At 42.8% G+C, this 17482-nt stretch overlaps 5 protein-coding genes and 3 non-coding genes across 52 annotated transcripts in view; 2 read left to right on the top strand and 6 right to left on the bottom strand.

Annotated features, from left to right (window-relative positions):
* The window catches only part of LOC120443737 (protein MTSS 2), a 37435-nt gene that overhangs the window by 16304 nt on the left and 3649 nt on the right, over positions 1–17482 (bottom strand). For all 44 annotated transcript variants that reach the window (XM_044005646.1, XM_044005683.1, XM_039622992.2 and 41 more), the window contains exon 2: positions 12839–13070. In XM_044005646.1, the coding sequence (XP_043861581.1) occupies positions 12839–12910 (72 nt within the window). In that variant the 5' untranslated portion in view covers positions 12911–13070. The remainder of the gene's footprint in view (positions 1–12838; positions 13071–17482) is intronic.
* Positions 1935–2948, bottom strand: LOC120443740. Of its 2 annotated transcripts, none has more exons than XM_039622996.2 (3): positions 2677–2948; positions 2436–2612; positions 1935–2261 (listed from the first exon to the last, which is right to left on the bottom strand). In XM_039622996.2, the coding sequence occupies exons 1-3, from the start codon at positions 2920–2922 to the stop codon at positions 2085–2087; spliced, it is 600 nt and encodes a 199-aa protein (XP_039478930.1). In that variant the 5' UTR covers positions 2923–2948; the 3' UTR covers positions 1935–2084. The 2 variants fall into 2 exon arrangements, with proteins under 2 accessions (XP_039478930.1, XP_039478931.1); XM_039622997.1 differs by having other exon boundaries at positions 2149–2261; positions 2488–2612.
* Positions 3591–4426, bottom strand: LOC120443742. Its single transcript, XM_039622999.1, has 3 exons — positions 4190–4426; positions 3957–4133; positions 3591–3886 (listed from the first exon to the last, which is right to left on the bottom strand). Exons 1-3 carry the CDS (start codon positions 4424–4426, stop codon positions 3710–3712), a joined length of 591 nt encoding a protein of 196 aa, XP_039478933.1. The 3' UTR covers positions 3591–3709.
* Positions 5810–5882, bottom strand: Trnak-cuu. Its single transcript has one exon. It is a non-coding gene; the product is annotated as a tRNA-Lys (tRNA).
* On the bottom strand, positions 6384–6456 carry Trnak-cuu. Its single transcript has one exon. It is a non-coding gene; the product is annotated as a tRNA-Lys (tRNA).
* Trnak-cuu lies at positions 6894–6966 on the bottom strand. Its single transcript has one exon. It is a non-coding gene; the product is annotated as a tRNA-Lys (tRNA).
* Positions 7234–8116, top strand: LOC120443741. The gene is made up of 3 exons (XM_039622998.2): positions 7234–7557; positions 7609–7785; positions 7860–8116. The coding sequence occupies exons 1-3, from the start codon at positions 7312–7314 to the stop codon at positions 8028–8030; spliced, it is 594 nt and encodes a 197-aa protein (XP_039478932.1). The 5' UTR covers positions 7234–7311; the 3' UTR covers positions 8031–8116.
* Positions 8104–10071, top strand: LOC120443738. The gene is made up of 6 exons (XM_039622993.1): positions 8104–8510; positions 8560–8841; positions 8915–9014; positions 9077–9268; positions 9326–9550; positions 9619–10071. The coding sequence occupies exons 1-6, from the start codon at positions 8197–8199 to the stop codon at positions 9847–9849; spliced, it is 1344 nt and encodes a 447-aa protein (XP_039478927.1). The 5' UTR covers positions 8104–8196; the 3' UTR covers positions 9850–10071.

Consider the following 17482-nt stretch of genomic DNA (forward strand, 5'->3'; position numbering starts at 1 on the left):
AGCGGGGTGCTACCGCACCAAAAACTGTCAGTGTGGAAATTTCTCCTTTGCACTTCCACTAGCTGAGTAACGGGTATCAGATAGTCTGGGAACTCGACTATAGCGATCTCTCTTGTTTTTTATCAATTTTTATGCGGGGTGCGGGGTCCGGGGTCCGTGGTCCGGTCCGGGGTCCGGGGTCCGGGGTGCGGGGTCCGGGGTCCGGTCCGGGGTGCGGGGTCCGGGGTCCGGTCCGGGGTGCTGCGTCCGGTCCGGGGTGCGGGGTCCGGGGTCCGGTCCGGGGTGCGGGTCCGGGGTCGGTCCGGGGTGCAGGGTCTGGTCCGGGTGCGGGGTCCGGTCCGGGGTGCGGGGTCCGTGGTGCGGGGTCCGGGGTCCGGGGTCAGGTCCGGGGTGCGGGGTCCGGGGTCCGGTCCGGGTGCGGGTCCGGTCCGGGGTGCGGGGTCCGGTCCGGGGTCCGGGGTGCGGGTTGCGAGGTCCGGGTCCGGTCCGGGGTGCGGGGTCCGGGTTGCGGGGTGCAGGGTCCGGTCCGGGGTGCGGGGTGCGGGGTCCGGGGTCGGTCCGGGTGGGTCCGGGGTGCGGGGTCCGTGGTGCGGGGTCCGGGGTGCGGTGTCCGGTCCGGGGTGCGGGGTCCGTTCCGGAGTGCGGGGTGCAGGGTGCGGGGTCCGGGGTCCGGGGTGCGGGGTCCGGGGTGCGGGGTGCGGGGTCCGGGGTCCGGGGTCGTACCGCGGTGCGGGGTCCGGTCCGCGGTGCGGGGTCCGGTGTCCGGTCCGCGGGTCCGGGTCCGGGGTGCGGGGTGGGGGTCCGGTCCGTAGTGCGGGGTGCGGGGTCCGGTCCGTGGTGCGGGGTCCGGTCCGTGGTGCGGGGTTCGGGGTCCGTGGTCTGGTCCGGGTGCGTGGTCCGGGGTGCGGGGTCCGGTCCGGGGTGCGAGGTCCGTGGTGCGGGGTGCGGGGTCCGGTCCGGGGTGCGGGGTCCGGGGTGCGGTGTCCGGTCCGGGGTGCGGGGTCCGGTCTGGGGTGCAGGGTGCGGGGTCCGGGGTGCGGGGTCCGGTCCGGGGTGCGGGGTCCGGTCCGGTGTCCGGGGTGCGGGGTCCGGGTCGGTACGGGGTGTGCGGTCCGGGGTGCAGGGTCCGGGGTGCGGGGTCCGGGGTGCGGGGTGCGAACGCTGTAGTCGAGACTATCTGATACCCGTTACTCAGCGGGGTGCTACCGCACCAAAAACTGTCAGTGTGGAAATTTCTCCTTTGCACTTCCACTAGCTGAGTAACGGGTATCAGATAGTCTGGAACTCGACTATAGCGTTCTCTCTTGTTTTTATCATTTTATGCGCGGTGTGGGGTGCGGGGTGCTGAGTGCGGGGTGCAGAGTGCTGGGTGCTGGAGCGTGGTGCGGGGTCCGGGGTCCGTGGTGCGTGGTGGGGTGCGGGGTGCTGGGGTGCTGGGTGCGGGGTGCGGGGTGCGGAGTTCATATAATTAAATACATGTTTTTTGGCAAAACGATAGAAATTTACAAGACCAATACAAAAATGAAAAAATACCAAAACATTTTTCAAAAGTGTGGGCGTGCCAGTTTTGGGCGGTTTGTGGGCGTTAGAGTGGGCGTGGCAACATGAATCGACAAACTTGCGCTGCTTCTATGTCTCTGGAGTCTGTATGCTTAATCTCAACTTTCTAGCTTTTGTAGTTCCTGAGATCTCGACGTTCATACGGACGGACAGACGGACGGACGGACAGACGGACATGGCCAGATCGACTCGGCTATTGATCCTGATCAAGAATATATATACTTTATATGGTCGGAAACGCTTCCTTCTGCCTGTTACATACTTTTCAACGAATCTAGTATACCCTTTTACTCTACGAGTAACGGGTATAATAAGAAGTGAGCTTCATGGAGATATGGAAGTCAAACCGGTCTTTACAATTATGTTATATTTAAATAAAAACGTATGTGTTACAATTTATGTAATTATTATTAAAATATTCATATTGCATTTAAGTAGTGTCGAAACTAGTTTTCTCTTTTTTGCAATTATTATTGTATTATTATTATTATAATAATTTCCAACAAAATTGTCGATTCAATCAACTAGTTCAACTTGAGAGGTTCTCCTCTGATCTCCAAACAAATTGGGTTTGGTCGCGGTATATTCCTCTCATCTAGTGCGTTAAACAATACGACCATTTTATGTCGTCCTCTAAGAAGAGGTCCATGAAAATTCTCTACTTTTAGCATGAGATCGAAGGGCTCGTGTACCAAAACGGTCTGAAAGAAAACGAAATATTGCAAAATATGGTACAAACAAAATGGTATAGTGGCTCGTGACACCAAACTGGGTTTACTCCTTTGCACACAAGAATATAAATAATCTGTATCCCATATAGGATTGCTATTATATTCTACCATATTTGGTTGTTAAATGGCTTGAACTACACTTACTGCAGGCCCTCTGAAGCAGTTCTTTTCCACCTCAAGGCGATTGGTAATGTACCTTGTCCAATATCTATACCAGTACTGGTTCTTGTCGTACATGATGGAGCAAAAGTTCTGGGTGGCCATGCTAATAACAGTGGGCTCCCAAGAACCGCGGTTGTAGTGAAGGAAATCCAGTCTCGCCTACACGGATGCAAGAGTTTTGATATTAAAATCCAGGATTATTCTGAAACTCCATTTGTTTTACAGTAATCCGATCTGTGGGCTGCACATCCCACACGACAGTGACGTTCCCGGAGATACGAAGTCTATCCGCTTCCTGGTCGACTACGAGATCGTCAAAATTAACTGCCTGCCGGGCGTCTATGGATCCGGGCGGACCTTCAGTGCACGGCGAAAATATGTCCGGATCCTCGAGCAATAATTCATAATCAGTGGCCCAGGAACTGATCACTCCGAATAAGAGCAGCAGCACAAATATCATGATGACCATTGAACCGAAAAGTGTCAGATCCGAACCCTTTATAGCCACTGTCACAATGGTATTGGGAATATCTTTGATACATACAACATTATAAAAAGATTCCCTTTTTTAATCATGGTATGCCATCGTACATCGACTCAGCATGCAACAATGAAACAATCATCTTGTTAATCAGATATTGTCAAACTGTAACAATATAATTGGCATGTCAACGCCAGTGAGCCTTGAAAATATTCGTGCTTAAACATTGTAAAACAAGCCATTGTAAAACCAAAATGAGTGTGAACGAGAAATATCAACATTTTCTAGAAGATCGGTAGAAATTGGGAGAAATGGGTAGAAATTTTGGTATACCGATAGAGAATGGCAAGACAAATATTAAAATGAAATGAGCCGAAGTGTTGGCGGATAGTTTTTGGGTGTCGTAGTGGGCGTGGCAATCTTCTAAAACAAAGTTGCCTCTACGTCTCTACCATCTGCATGCCTAATTTTATCGTTATAGCTCCCGAAATCACACGGATATACTCGGCTAGTGAACCTGATCAACAATATATATACTTCATAGATTTGCTGTACCTGTTAGATACTTTAAACCAAATCAAGGAGTACTTTAAACCAACTTCACGAGTAACAGATATAAAAATCTGTTCTAAAAGCACAGTACATTTTTCTTAGGAATTTAGCTTAGTTAGGCAGATAGTTCGTATATTTTATTTTCGAAACATGTATATCCTGCGTTTATATTGTTTGTTAGATTATTAATGCCGCTCCTTGAACAGATTGAACTATTAAGATATTAGTTTATCTTTTCGGCTTCTCCCCTGATTTCGAAGCAAATAGAATTACGGCGCGGTACGTCCCTCTCATCAACAGCCTCAAAGGTAACCACAGCTTTGTAACGACCCCTTAGAGTGGCGCCACGGATGTCCGTTAGACGCAGCTGCAGATCGAATGGATTGTGATTCAGAACGGTCTGCAATAAAATCCAAAGTTTGAAAGCACTGCGCAAGAGATTGACTGTTTTGATTGCAAGTATAACTCACACCAGGCGTTTTAAAGCATTTTTCCATCACTTCATCGCGGTTCGAAATGTGTTTAGTCCAGTACTTAAACCATGACTGATTCTCATCAAACATTGAGGCGCAGAAATCCGGAGTGGCCATGCTGAATATAGTCGGTTCCCAGCTGCCGCGGTTGTAGTGCATTAATGCAAACCTGGCCTTAAGAGCAATTGCTTATTATTCAGTGTAACTCGCTGCAGAAAGGGGGGAATTACGGATATGCGATCTGTGGGCTCGACATCCCAGTTTGAGGTGATACTCTCGGACAGGTGAATGATGTCCGCATCCTGGTCGAGCACCAGATTTCCAATGTCGAAGGCATCGAGAAATCCAATCGATCCGGGCGGCGGTTCGGTGCAGGGTGAGAAGATATCAGGATCCTCGATCAACAGCTCGTAGTCCGCGGCCCAGGAACTGGCAAAGCCAAGTATGAGAACCATCAGAGTTTTCATGATAACAATAGTGTCACAATGTGGAATGGGACCCTTTTATAGTAGCTGCCATCATTATTCCTTCTATCATGGTACGCCATCATTAATCCACTCGACATGCGACAAAGTTACAACCATTTTGTTTGTCCGACATTATATCAAATCGACATTTAAGGCAAGAACTTTAATCATGACGAGCTTCGAGGAAACCAGTGTCAATGTAAATTGACGTACAAACATACAACACAATCATTCTCTTTAATCTGGTATAAGCCAAATACGTAAAGGTTTTAGCCAATAGCGTCACAATTTCGAAGCGAAGTAGGCATTACGATTGTTCTTGTTGACATATGTTCCCAAATATAGAATAAAATACAATGCTCACGCCAGGTATGGTAAACTCTTTCTTAAGCCCTCGCTCTGTTAAAAATGTAGTTTTTTGCATCGAAAATTATGGAAAATATGAAATAGTGCTTGCATTTCGTAACTATTTTGCATGATATCATGATTTGCGACATATCCACAACAAGTGAAATGATCACATACAGCAATTTAATCACAGCTTGTGAATCACAACTGCAATTTCATATTCATTTTAATTAACAAGCCTTTGATTGCTGTTGTAGCTGACATTATACATACATACATACATACATGTGTACATGCAGAGCACTCGGCACACATCAGTCTTTCCACATTCGCAGCGGAAACAGCGTCTAGAATTGTTCCCGCAAAGCTATTTACGGAATAATGCAGAGTAATTAATACAGCTAATATGATTCTCATGCTCTCCAATTCCTTGTGTTTGAGTCTAGAAGGCGAATGCATTTCGCATTCTTGTCTGATCTCAGATTTCCCTGTCTCCATGCAAACATATGGGACGAATTGCATGAGCTGCAATATGACCTGCGTCATATGTTTGCCCCGGGATCTGAACACAATATTATTAGCATAATTTATCCATTTTTTTCCGAACAATACAGATAGCCAACAACAATTGTACAGACTAGGACAATTGTTTCCTAAGCTTTAGGACCTTGCCCCAGATATGACATGCATGATGGCATCCTGTCCACATCCTGTTCGGTGGCACAGTGAACTGCCACTTCCAGGCGAGATTCAGCCTTGAAATGGCTTTCAGACTTTTGAAAAGCGCAAACGATATTCGCGAGGGACAGATGAAAAGCACACGGGACATTGTCATTGAAATAAAAACAACTACGACTGCTGCCATAAATAAAAACTCATTAGGTCTTGTCTATAAATAAGCAAATAATTAAAATTGACTTTCGTTTTGTAGCCTATGCAACCACAGGCGTAAACCAAACGCTTAGTATCAAAAATACAATTAAAGAACATTTTTAATAAAATAATATAGAATAAGCTAATAAAAAAAATTCGTTTCGCCCAACGTGGGGCTCGAACCCACGACCCTGAGATTAAGAGTCTCATGCTCTACCGACTGAGCTAGCCGGGCACTTGAGAAGATCGCCGATAAAAGCTCTCATTTCGTAAATAGTGTTAGGAATCATAAAATTTATATGTATAGAATTTAATGGATCAACAGTATCACAGAATCTAGTATACAATTTTACGCTACGAGTTACGGGTATAAATATGTATATAATACTCCTATTAACACATTGATGGATATTACAGTCAATATTTACAGTGAATCAATGAATACTGGATTGCAAGACAAATGAAAGGGCGCTTTGATGTCAAACCTAGAGACATTAGTCCCTACTCTTTAGTTTTATTCGAAATAGTTGTGAATTACAAGACAACTATATAAATTTAAATAATATATACATAATATGTATTACATATACTAGTTTGTTTCTTTAAAATTAATTTAACATACTAATTTATATATATATATATATTTTTTATAATTTATAAATAATAAAGATAAAATCAATTTAAAAGCGTAGAGCTAGAAATAATCTATTTATTTTAATAGATAAAAAAAATGCATCGCCCAACGTGGGGCTCGAACCCACGACCCTGAGATTAAGAGTCTCATGCTCTACCGACTGAGCTAGCCGGGCATGTGAAAATGGTCGCTGGCTGTCAAAACGATCGAAAACTGAATAATTTTAGAATTAAACCTATAAAATAAGTTTATGAAAGTATTGGTTCTACAACATATAAAACATTTTTAGTCAAAAATAAGATGAAATCTAGTCTCTCGACTATCAGATCATGTTTGAATAACATTTGCATATAGATAAAGATCGAGCCAAATGATGCTTACAAGCATATTTATCTACCTATTTTTATATAATTCCAATCAGCAGTTTTTGACCAGTAAAATAAATCGTATATAAAAAGACATTTATATATACATATGTACATACATACATAAATGTGCAAATCTGAATTAAACATGATTAGATGAGTAACGGGTATCTGATAGTCGAGAGTGTCGACAATGAGTTGTCTATTTAATATTAAAATTTGAATATTTAAAGCAAAATATATTGATCGCCCAACGTGGGGCTCGAACCCACGACCCTGAGATTAAGAGTCTCATGCTCTACCGACTGAGCTAGCCGGGCAGGTAAACGAATCCGCTGACTGTCAAAACTCGCGAAAATATATCAAATGGTTATAAACAGATTCGTTCTCTTAGATAGTTCTCTTAGAACTGTTCGTTTAATATTTAGTTTATAAATAATAATAATAGTTTAGCTAAGATCAGTATCAAAACTGGCACGCGCAATTTTTAAACTAAGGCAACATACTTATTTTCGTGCCAAATTATATACGCCCCCTTTTGAAATTATTAAAGACAATGATTTTATCAAAATGTATAGCTTGTGCAATTAGAATCATTGACGACCCGAAGCTGTATATAAAGTGCAGTATTTGGCACCCATCCTCATACCGGAAAGCTTGTTAGTATGAAGGCTACTTTTACGATCCTGGTGATCCAAGTCATCTGTTTGGCTAGAGCGATTGAGTACCAGTTAACATTGGACGACGATGGCTTTCTAGCACCTTGCGAGAATCAGCCTGACAACACTTTTAGTTTGGATGCGATGTTGGAAAGTTCTTCTCTTACAATACACAACCTTGGTTCTAAAGTTCGAATTAAAGGAGAGCACAAGGTGGTCTGGAAAGATGTCCAGCCAGGAGACACATTGAAAGTAAGTCCTTAAGGGAACTTATGCACAATAAACCTCTTGAATATCCCTCAGATGTTTGGTCAAGTCTATCGGCTGGATAAGGGCACTTGGCAGAAGACTATGTTTAGCGCCAGCTCCAATAACTTTTGCAAAAACATGTTTGATAAGAACCAATACTGGTATTCCTTCTGGACAAAGTATATTAACAACTCCGACGAGATCAAGGAAAAGTGCTTGACCACACCGGGGGTAAGAAAATGTATATCCTAGTTTTGGGAATTCTCCAATGACTTTTGCCCATCTCCCTCAAAAAAACATTTTAGGCTGTTATTAAGTACAAAGACTTCGAAGTGGATTTGAAGGCCAGCCTGAATATTCCGAATCTGGAAGGGCGCTACAAGCTGGTAGCCCAACTGGAGGCTTTCGATAAGCGCAACTTAAAGCGCCCAGTGTCCATTTGCGTGGAGTACCGGGGCACTGTAGAGCGCATCTAATCACGACAATTTTATATGCATGCTGAACATACAGCGAAACACCATTAAAGTCTATAATTGAGCACATCAAACAAGGTGTCCATGAATATGAATATGAATTACTCGGGGCATTACACGGGTCGCTAAAAAGCTGTACGCGAACTTCTGAACTTCTGTTCAGTTCATCATGAAATCCATAAGGAGTCGGTCGATGCAACCGGACTGGCTCGCAGAGCTGTGCCAGGAGTCCTCTATCCACGGCATGCCCTACATCGTCCGCAAGAAACTCCACTGGACCGAGCGCCTCTTTTGGATATTCATAATCCTGGGCTCGGCTTACTACGCCATCAGCAGCTGCCTTAACCAGTGGTACCGGTTCCGGGACAACCCAGTTGTCTACGAGTACGAATATCTCTTTGGGCTTCACAATTTCTCCCACGTGGGGATAACACTGTGCCCCCGATATCACGATGAGGCGGAGATCCCAAGGCTTATAAATGAGTGAGTTCTTTCATATAATAATATAATTAATATAATATTTATTATCTAGACTTTGGGGAGTGGATGCCAGCAAAGACGAAGAGAAAGCAGAATACTATAGGAAGTTTCTGCTTACCATCAACGGTCTTCAGTACACCACACTGGAAAAGCTAATACCCTTCGAGAATGATAGCAGTTTGGACAACGTGAATTACTTGAACATTTTGCTGGAGCTGCAAAGAAAGATTATACCAGTGGAAATCCCTGTTGTCCTGGCGCCAATCATTACTGAGGTGGGTCTGTGCCAAACCACTAGCCAGTTAACCCGATACGGAAATCCCTACGGAAAACTGTAAGTCTAACTGTAACTGTAAGACTAAAAAAAATGAGCCATTTCAAGCACATAATTCTGAAATATTTCTTAGAGAAACTATGGATGTGGACCCGATGAGAAAGTGCGGCTACTTCAGTGATTGCATCACGTCTTTAAAGCCTTTTAATAGCATTATGGCCCACCTGGTTGTGGTAAGCAGCATTTATGATTACTTTTGTATTTCCATACACTTTAAAACGAAATCACCATAAAGTACCTTCATGATGTCAACGAATTGATGCTACCCAACGACCTGCGAACACTCGTTTTTGATGCTAAAATTGCCAGCTCCTCAGTTCTCGATATATTGCTATATTCCACATCGGCAGAAAGTGAGGTGCGAAATCTACCGGTGGCATATCGCAAATGTCGCTATAGAAACGAAAACAATCTGCAGTATTACAGTGTGAGTTTAAGACCTTTACCTAATGCGTCCAATCTAAAAAGCAAAATGTCCTTGTAGCCCTATCACCCGAGTCTTTGCAGACTGGAGTGCCGCATCAAATGGGCCCTCAGCCTATGCAACTGTAAGCCCTATTTCTACGTAGCAGCTCCCGAAGCTCCAATCTGCAAAGTATCTGGAATGCTCTGCCTAGCCCGCTCCAAGTGGCTTGAAAGACCCTGCGATTGCTTTCCGTCGTGCCGTGGGGGAACTTTTAACATCTTCGAAGTTAATCAGCAAGGTGGGGTAGGTGAAGAAATATTGTGTCCATAAGTTGTTGTATCCCCAATTAATTAAATTTACCCTTTCTCCAGGGCGATGTGAACTACAATGGCGAGAAGTTCGAGCGGACGCTGATCATCAAGCTGCACATTTCTAAGATGGGTATAAATCGCAGGGTTGTATTCAGCACGGATCAGTTGATAATGTCGTTTGGAGGAGCCATTGGCCTCTTTCTCGGAGCCAGTTTCATGACTATATACGGCCTGGTGTACCTTTTTCTCAATTTCATAGCTTATAAATGCACACAGATTTTTTGCAAATGACTTTGGCACTATATAAAATCGTTATGGAGCAGCTTTTTTGTTTTTTGCTCATTCAAATTCAATTTTTATTTACATTTGTAATGGAAATGCAAGTATGTATCAGCCCCAAGTACAGAGACCAACAGATCAATTTTCAAAAGATTATAATCAAAGAAAAGAAAATAATCAATAATTAAATATCGCATGTGTTGTACACTAAAGAGAGATGATGCGACTCTTATAATTTTTTGTAACACTCAACAGCATAGAAACGCTGAATAAAACTTTTGTTAATTATGTTACTTGTACTTTTAGGGTTATATTATACGTAATACGCGGAAGCAAGAGCATTTGTTTCAATGTACAAAGATCGTTGCTAGGAAAATCATGATATTTTTTTAATTATTCAATGAAAGCCACCGCACTTAAAATATTTACAATAACAAGAACATCAAGCAGCACCAGTTGTTTCACTGGGCGCACATTATCTTGCAAAGTAAACACAAAGCTCATGAAATTGTTATAAACCTAACAACATCAGAGAGGTTTGATGTTCCGGCCGGACATTGTAAGCAAATTAAAGTGTCGGCAATTGTTGCAGGGCCACAGGGTGGAAGCCGCAAAAGTGAAGAAAGCGACACGTTCAGTTCGGTTCAGCTGGGTTCAGAGAGCAGAAAAATTTCACTTTTGCAGAAAACTCATAACGAAAACTGCAGTGCGCTTTTTTTACCGTCTTCGGTTACCAACCGACGATGGCGCAGCTAAGATTTCCTATTATAAAATGTGACAATTTGTCTGCTTATCCGGCGATTACTCGTCAGCCATCGTACGATGGAGTGGTTCAGCCTGGCATCTCTTGGCCCAAAATGCAGCCAACGAAGCAGAGCGGTTGGGTAAAGCTAACAACCTCCAAGTTTGCTCAATTGTTCGTTTTTCGATTCCTCATCCACATGCGTGGATAAACATTGGGGCGTCTCAGCAACTTGGGAATTAGCCGCGTTTATTTGCCGGCAATCTGCGGGCGTCCCGTTAGTAAAAACTATTTCAGAATGAAATTAGCAAATAATGTAAGACTTTACGCTTATTGAAGTTGCGGCAGCCTCAAAGAAGTTTCTGTTTCTACCTTGGCACGGGAATAAATTTGTTCTGGTCTGTTGCCAAAAAAAAAAAAGAAGAATGGTAGAAAAACCAAAGTCAGACGGAGAGGCAGTCAAGCAATTAAAACGAAACTAATTTTAGTGCCTGTGCTACTGCACAGCCTTCTACCTTTACACTTAACCATTTAGCAAACATCGGGGGTAAATGCTGTCTTCTTCTACAAGTTTGTGACATTTGCAATGGCATTTGCCAGCTTAGCAGAAGTTGGCCAGCGGATCTGCCCACAAAGCAACAACGCCGGCTGCTATCTCTTGCCATGAATCAGGCCAAAATCAGAGCACGGCAAGGCAGCAAGAATTACCTGGTAAGATGAGCCGAGCACAGGCGAATGTATGTGGCCGTGTAGCCATGTAGCCATTCATATTGCACATGCTGCGGCTGTGCGAGTATGTGTTTCTGCTCTAGTTCACACTTAGGTTGGAAACACACAGAAAAAGAGCCGCAACTTCTGCACAATTGCGTGCCGAACAATTTCCAAATTTCATAAATACAAAATGCACTCGCCCGCATCTGACAGCAATCTTCTGTCTGCAAAGTTCGGCTCACACTCTCCGAGTGAAGTCGCCTTGCATTCTCCTATTAATAGTGAGCTGCGGGCGGGACGGCGGCGTCATTCATCTCTTCTCCACCCATCACCAGTTTATTTTGGTACTATGCCCGCCGACAGACCCAAGACACAACGAATTCCAACACCTGTCCGTCTGTCCACGAGACGACTGCGGGAGACGACTACAATCACAATGTGCTAAAATGTAATTTTCCTCGGAATAGCAAATGAAGCAAAGACGACGGGAGATTTAAAATCACGAGCTACGTGACTGCTGGCAGTCAAGGAAGAGATGAGCTTCACACACAAATTCATTAAAAGTTTTTTCAATATATGACTCAATATTCAAGTAATAGTTTCAACTCATTACGACAGAATACGTAACTATGCACGTCCGATTTTAAAACGCCACCAACAATATTCAAGTTCCTGTTCTTCCGATTGTTATACAAATGTAATGAAGACAAAAAGTGGAGGTGAGATGGAATTGTTTTACCTGCCTTAAATTCGTGCGTTTAAGTCATACGTCATTATGTTATTTTTGGGAAGCCCATTTTTTATTAATTCTCTATCAAGAGGCTATAGCCTCTCAAGATAAAAATTTGCCCACTCCGAGAAACCGAACGCCCGGCGTTAATTTACGCTTGTTAAATGAAATTGCCTGGTTCGCCATTATATAAGCACAATAATGATTTTGTAAGAAAGTTGCCACAAATGGCGTCATGGATTCCGTAAAAAAATGATACCACAGACTGGGGAGATAGCAATGAAATCAATTAATGATAAATAAAAACAACAAAAAGTTCGCGGAGTAAAGTTTTGTGTTTCGAAACGAGACGTGGATAAATGCGCAGAATTTTGTGTGACTTTCATGAATTCTATTTTGCAGTTTTATTGCTTGCCATTCAATCAATTAGATAAAAATAACAAAGCGATTTTTGTTTTAAATTAGAGGAGGAATACATTGCGAAGAATATAGTAACTGCATTATTTTATCGCTTTATATCATATCTGGCTGATAAAATTTCTTCATCTTTATCTTCGTTTACACTCACTTACCAATTATGTGAGTTCTTGACACACTGACAAGAAAAGTTTTCGCATTATGTGGCTTTTCTGTTAAATGAAGACTGACCCCGTGATCAAGTACATATGTATGTATATGTATAAATATATATGCTTCCCCAAAATGTTTTATAGTTCCAGGAACCCGTAGACGAAAACGAAACATTCGGTTGCGGGGTTCGTGTTTAAAATTACATTGCACTTCCGCAGAAACTGTAGAATAAGAAGTGAAAAACTCACCTTCATGTCATTGATAATCTGCTGAAACAGACTACCCAGCGCGGAGCTATCGCGTTCCAGACTTAGATCCATGTTTTTTAGTGTTAGCTGGTTTTGCAGGTATGTATGTCGATTGGTTTCGTTCGTCGTTCAATTACTCGTTATCAGTTTTTATTTGGGTGACTTTTATTTTTTGTTTTCCTCCATTTTGATGGGAAAGTAAAAGCTATTTCAGTATGCCTTGTGTTGTTATCTGAAAAAGAGGGAAGCATAATAATTTATAAATAACCAAGCTTTACAAGCAGATTTACACACACTTCCGATCGAAATCTCTGAAATTCGTTGCACCATACGACTCTCGTAAATTATCAGAAATGTAAACTAGAGTCGTTCCAAACAAGCAATTATGCATAATTAGGCTTATTAATATACGACTTCTTGCTGGAGAGTGGGAGTTCCCTGATGGCGTAGGCGCAGTAAAAAACTTTATTTAGGGATCGTTGACCCAATTTCAGAGTGCCTAAAGTGCGTGAGTGCTGATATGACTCTTTGATTTATTGCTCATGTAGCTAGGCTAAATGCTAATTATTAATTGATTATTGATATGTCTGCCAACAAAGTACAGGAAGTGGCATACACAATTTACGGGCTTTGCAATCAAAACTCCGGACCTGAGACCCATGTAAACGACTCTCTTAGGGGAAGTGCAATAGTGCAATAGTTTTGACCCATTTGAGAGTTCGCTATACGTGACTAACTTCATGGCGCTTTCAAACGTGTGCAGATTGGTCGAGAAATCTAACGCCAGCCAGCCTAGGAAGCAATTAGAGGTTTTTTTTATGTGCAGGTACTTCCACTCGAGCAATAACCTTCGACCGATCTCCAGTCGGCTTTAAGGCCGCATCTCTTCAACTCAGTTCTTTTTCGGCTGATTGCGACATTGAGGGAAACTCAGAGGGAAGTTATTTGGGTACAAGCTTGCTGGCTTGTTGGTCCCTGTGTAAGTCAGTGCAACTCTGTTGCACTCAGAAAGCGTTCACAATAGACACTCAAGCGTGGAGGAAGCAAAAGCCCAGTGATAAAGAGACGCAACAACGAGTACTGATTGCCCAGACTGCGTATCTTTCGTCTATGTATGTGTGAAAAGCAGAAGAAAGCATCAAAGTGCTAGTTTGTCGGCAAAGAAAAAGAAGGAAAGCGAAACAGTTTTCCGACTAAGAGATTACTAGTAGTGGAATAATGGCATTCGGAAACTAAACAATACAAACTTCTTCCTATATATGTAAGCCGTAAAGATACGAAAATTTCTTGCAGTAATTGATAAGTCTATATGTAGTCTGAATACATAATTAAGTTCAAGTACTGATCATAGTACAAATTGATGTAAGGAACTATATTAAGGAATCCAAATATACAAGTTAAACTTAAAGGAAATTCTATGTCTAATGATCTAAAGATTAAAACTTCATTGTTTCAATGCACAACTAAATGGCTTAAGGTAGCCAACTTAAGATAGTCAAATTGGTGGGCGTTTAAGATAGATATAGATATCTATAAGTACGGGGTATCTAGACGGGTCATACCAAACTTGCAGCGGAACAGACTGACGCACAGTCTTACAAACATCGTGGAAGTCACAAGTAGACTTTCAGCTGCCTCTCATTTTCTTCGCTCTCTTCTTTTTAGCTGAATAGTGTAAATGACCTCTCGAGATAAAATGTGGCCACAACGCAAACGATGACAGGCCCGCTTTGTTGTCGCGATTGCTGTTGTTGGTGTTGTATGTGTTGTTGCTGTCGCAAAGTTGCAGTTTCCTTTGCAGTACGGAAATAAGTTGTTGTTGTTTTCGGCAATTGAGTGCGTTAAATCTGGTTTAAGAGGCATATAGTCGGCCATATGTATATGTATATACACGAAACATTGACCCAGTTAAGTGGATGCATTTAAATCATAAGCCCAAACTGGTTAGACAAGTAGTGCATGCTCATATTGGGTTCACGTGCAATGCGGCGGAAATAGGAGCTTTTCTCAGCACAGAGATGAACTCGCGATTGCGAGCTTGGGAAATTCGCTTAAAGCATGGGTCACCAGCCTAAGTTAAGGTCTGCAGATCGTGATGTGATCGAGGAATCTGTTTCGGCAGTAGCCAGTCCAAATTGCCAAATCGTGCAATAAAAACAAAATCGTGCAATAAAAACAAAAGCAGGAAAACGACAATTTTGCAAAGTAGCCCAAAAAGAAGAGCAAAACCTTTTTCCCGGCCCCAAGCATGGAAAATGGGGCATATTGTGTAAGGGGAAGTGGATGGGAAGCGGAGCATCTTGCTTCAAAGACAAGCCGCGTAAAATCTCGCTCAAATGTCAAGATGATGGCGCTGTGGTGTTGTTCCTTCTACCGAGGATTATGCTGGTGCTGGATGCTTTTTAGTATAAACAACATAAACTGCATATTACATACTACGCCCTATTTTCTGCCGTTGTCTGAGCGACTCTTTATCTGCGGTTTTTCGGAGATTGCTGTGGAAACAAACGGAAGCTGCTTTGGTTGAAATCCTAAATTTGTGAATTACAAGATTTAAATATTTCTAGCTAGGGTAAAAATGACCTAATAGCGCTGTTCTATTGTCTTGGCCGGATCTGTACCCGTCTGTACACCAATTATGTTGCATGCTGTCGGGATTTCTATGGCAGGAAGTGACTTGACAGACGGAACGGGAAGCCGAGAGGGGCAAGTGTGGCACACACTTTTCTCAAGGGCGACAGACAGAGTTGCTGCCGTTAATTGCTTAGAAAAGATGTAAGCACACGCACCGCCATTTTTGTCCCATTTGAATTTCCCCCTTTGCGTTTGTTATGCGTAAATGCAGATGAGCAATATTAGGGTGGACCAACAACGTGTTGCAGCAATAGCTCTGAAGACTAAGCCAGAACTGGGGAGTACTTAGCGCACCCATCGCATAATTCTCAATAATTATGTTTGAAACCACCTTCTTAGCTCTTCTAAAAATAATTACTGCTAACTTATGCATTAAGAAAACCTAAACAATGAAGTATACGAACAATTTTGTATTTCTTTAATTAAAGTTTAAGAAAACATCTATTACAATTGTCCATATTTCTAAAAAACTTTTTAAAAAACATTGTTTATTGATGAAAAGTAAAAATAGCCAGAAAATAAATCTGAATGTCCCATTTCAAGCCCTCCACTTTAATGCACAGCCGGAGACTTTCCTATCCACTCGGCGCATAATGTTCTGTTTTTCTTGGGCTTGTTGTGTCCCATAAGTTCTGGCTGGGATTTGGTTAAAGAAATAATTTTACAGCTGCCTAGGGGATTGTATATGTACTTGGAAATGTGAAGTATGGGGCGCGGTCGAAAATCTCTAATGTCAGGTTGGCTTTTAGCGGATTTATGTGTTGTAGGTTGTAAGTTGTAAGTAAAGCGATACGTTGTAGCCGGCAAATTGTGCATCAGCAGCAGCATCAGCAGCGGAAGGCTCGTCATGACTTTACACTTTCACCAACAACTACGGGGATCAACAACTTGACACCAACACCAACACTACCAACTTTGGCCATCTGTGGTCAGCCAAGTGTCGAGATGTCTCGGCCCTTGGTCTGATATTGGTCTGGGGGCCTGGGGATCTCTCATCTTGAGTACGGGGTCTGGTTCAGCTGATCCGTGGTTAGGAAAGCGCCGATCATCGAATGAAATGTGTCGAGTGGTCGCGCGATGAAAACAAAAAGGGAAAGAACGCATAAAACGATGATAATCAAAAGATCAAGTTTTATATGAACGGAATCGGCAACGTCACCAGCAGAAACACATGTTTATCTATGGGTTTCTATCTTTAGCGTCATCTGTGCTTTGCACTGCATTTTCTATTTGATGTTTCTGGGATTTGTGTTTTTGTGAGGGCATCTGCTTTAGCTCTCTCTTCCCCCAACTGCCGCACCGCCCACCTCCCCCATCCACACCCAGTGACGCGTATGGCACTTCATTACCCCAAATTTTCTATGAATAAAATATAGCGAAACGGAAAACACTCAGTGTTTATGTTTGCGAGCATGCCTTGGGAAATATGTATCTATCTATTTCACTCCTAAGGCTACTTTGATTCGAATTTAATTGAATTAACTCGCGGGCTGCGCATTCAACACTCTGTAAAATAGTCCAATTCATCGATAATTGAAGTTGATAGGCATCCCACCTTGATAGGCTGCACTATCTAATCAGTAGTACTGTAAATACGTGTTTTTTTCTGGCCACGAATGTGGAAATCAATGGGTATCGATCGGAAGTTAACAGGCAGCTGAATCTGCCCAAAGAAACTAAAACTCTGGAAAATGTGGAACACGCAACGCATTTTGCAACGCAAACGCCCACAAATCTGTAAACACAACTGCCCGCCCGAAATAGACTTTCGGCATTTCGGGGCCTTTAATCGATTTGTGCATAAATTTATAAGTTTACACATGGCAAGGCAGCCGAAACGAAAATAAAGTCGGGATACACAACATGACCCATTGGCGAACATGGCGGCGGGTATTTCTTTTCCAGCGAATTTCCACACCAAATTCAGCAGTTTAGTTATTTGAATAAAACAGTATTTGGCTAGGATATTGCGTAGTAACATAGCCAGGTGTAAGTGTGCCCTACTCTAAA

Source organism: Drosophila santomea, chromosome 2L (genome assembly GCF_016746245.2).
Source record: "Drosophila santomea strain STO CAGO 1482 chromosome 2L, Prin_Dsan_1.1, whole genome shotgun sequence".
Lineage (NCBI taxonomy): Eukaryota > Metazoa > Arthropoda > Insecta > Diptera > Drosophilidae > Drosophila > Drosophila santomea.

Excerpts from the sequence above, each read along its gene's own strand:
- LOC120443742 (XM_039622999.1), bottom strand. The coding sequence starts at position 4,426 with ATGAAAACTCTGATGGTTCTCATACTTGGCTTTGCCAGTTCCTGGGCC. Across the intron at positions 4,134-4,189 it reads AGCCCACAGATCGCATATCC|GCCAGGTTTGCATTAATGCA; the intron begins GTAATTCCCCCC and ends ATTGCTCTTAAG. Across the intron at positions 3,887-3,956 it reads AATGCTTTAAAACGCCTGGT|ACCGTTCTGAATCACAATCC; the intron begins GTGAGTTATACT and ends ATTTTATTGCAG.
- LOC120443740 (XM_039622996.2), bottom strand. The coding sequence starts at position 2,922 with ATGGTCATCATGATATTTGTGCTGCTGCTCTTATTCGGAGTGATCAGT. Across the intron at positions 2,613-2,676 it reads AGCCCACAGATCGGATTACT|GCGAGACTGGATTTCCTTCA; the intron begins GTAAAACAAATG and ends GCATCCGTGTAG. Across the intron at positions 2,262-2,435 it reads ACTGCTTCAGAGGGCCTGCA|ACCGTTTTGGTACACGAGCC; the intron begins GTAAGTGTAGTT and ends GTTTTCTTTCAG.
- LOC120443738 (XM_039622993.1), top strand. The coding sequence starts at position 8,197 with ATGAAATCCATAAGGAGTCGGTCGATGCAACCGGACTGGCTCGCAGAG. Across the intron at positions 8,511-8,559 it reads ATCCCAAGGCTTATAAATGA|ACTTTGGGGAGTGGATGCCA; the intron begins GTGAGTTCTTTC and ends TTTATTATCTAG. Across the intron at positions 9,551-9,618 it reads AAGTTAATCAGCAAGGTGGG|GGCGATGTGAACTACAATGG; the intron begins GTAGGTGAAGAA and ends CCCTTTCTCCAG.
- LOC120443741 (XM_039622998.2), top strand. The coding sequence starts at position 7,312 with ATGAAGGCTACTTTTACGATCCTGGTGATCCAAGTCATCTGTTTGGCT. Across the intron at positions 7,558-7,608 it reads AGCCAGGAGACACATTGAAA|ATGTTTGGTCAAGTCTATCG; the intron begins GTAAGTCCTTAA and ends AATATCCCTCAG. Across the intron at positions 7,786-7,859 it reads AGTGCTTGACCACACCGGGG|GCTGTTATTAAGTACAAAGA; the intron begins GTAAGAAAATGT and ends AAAACATTTTAG.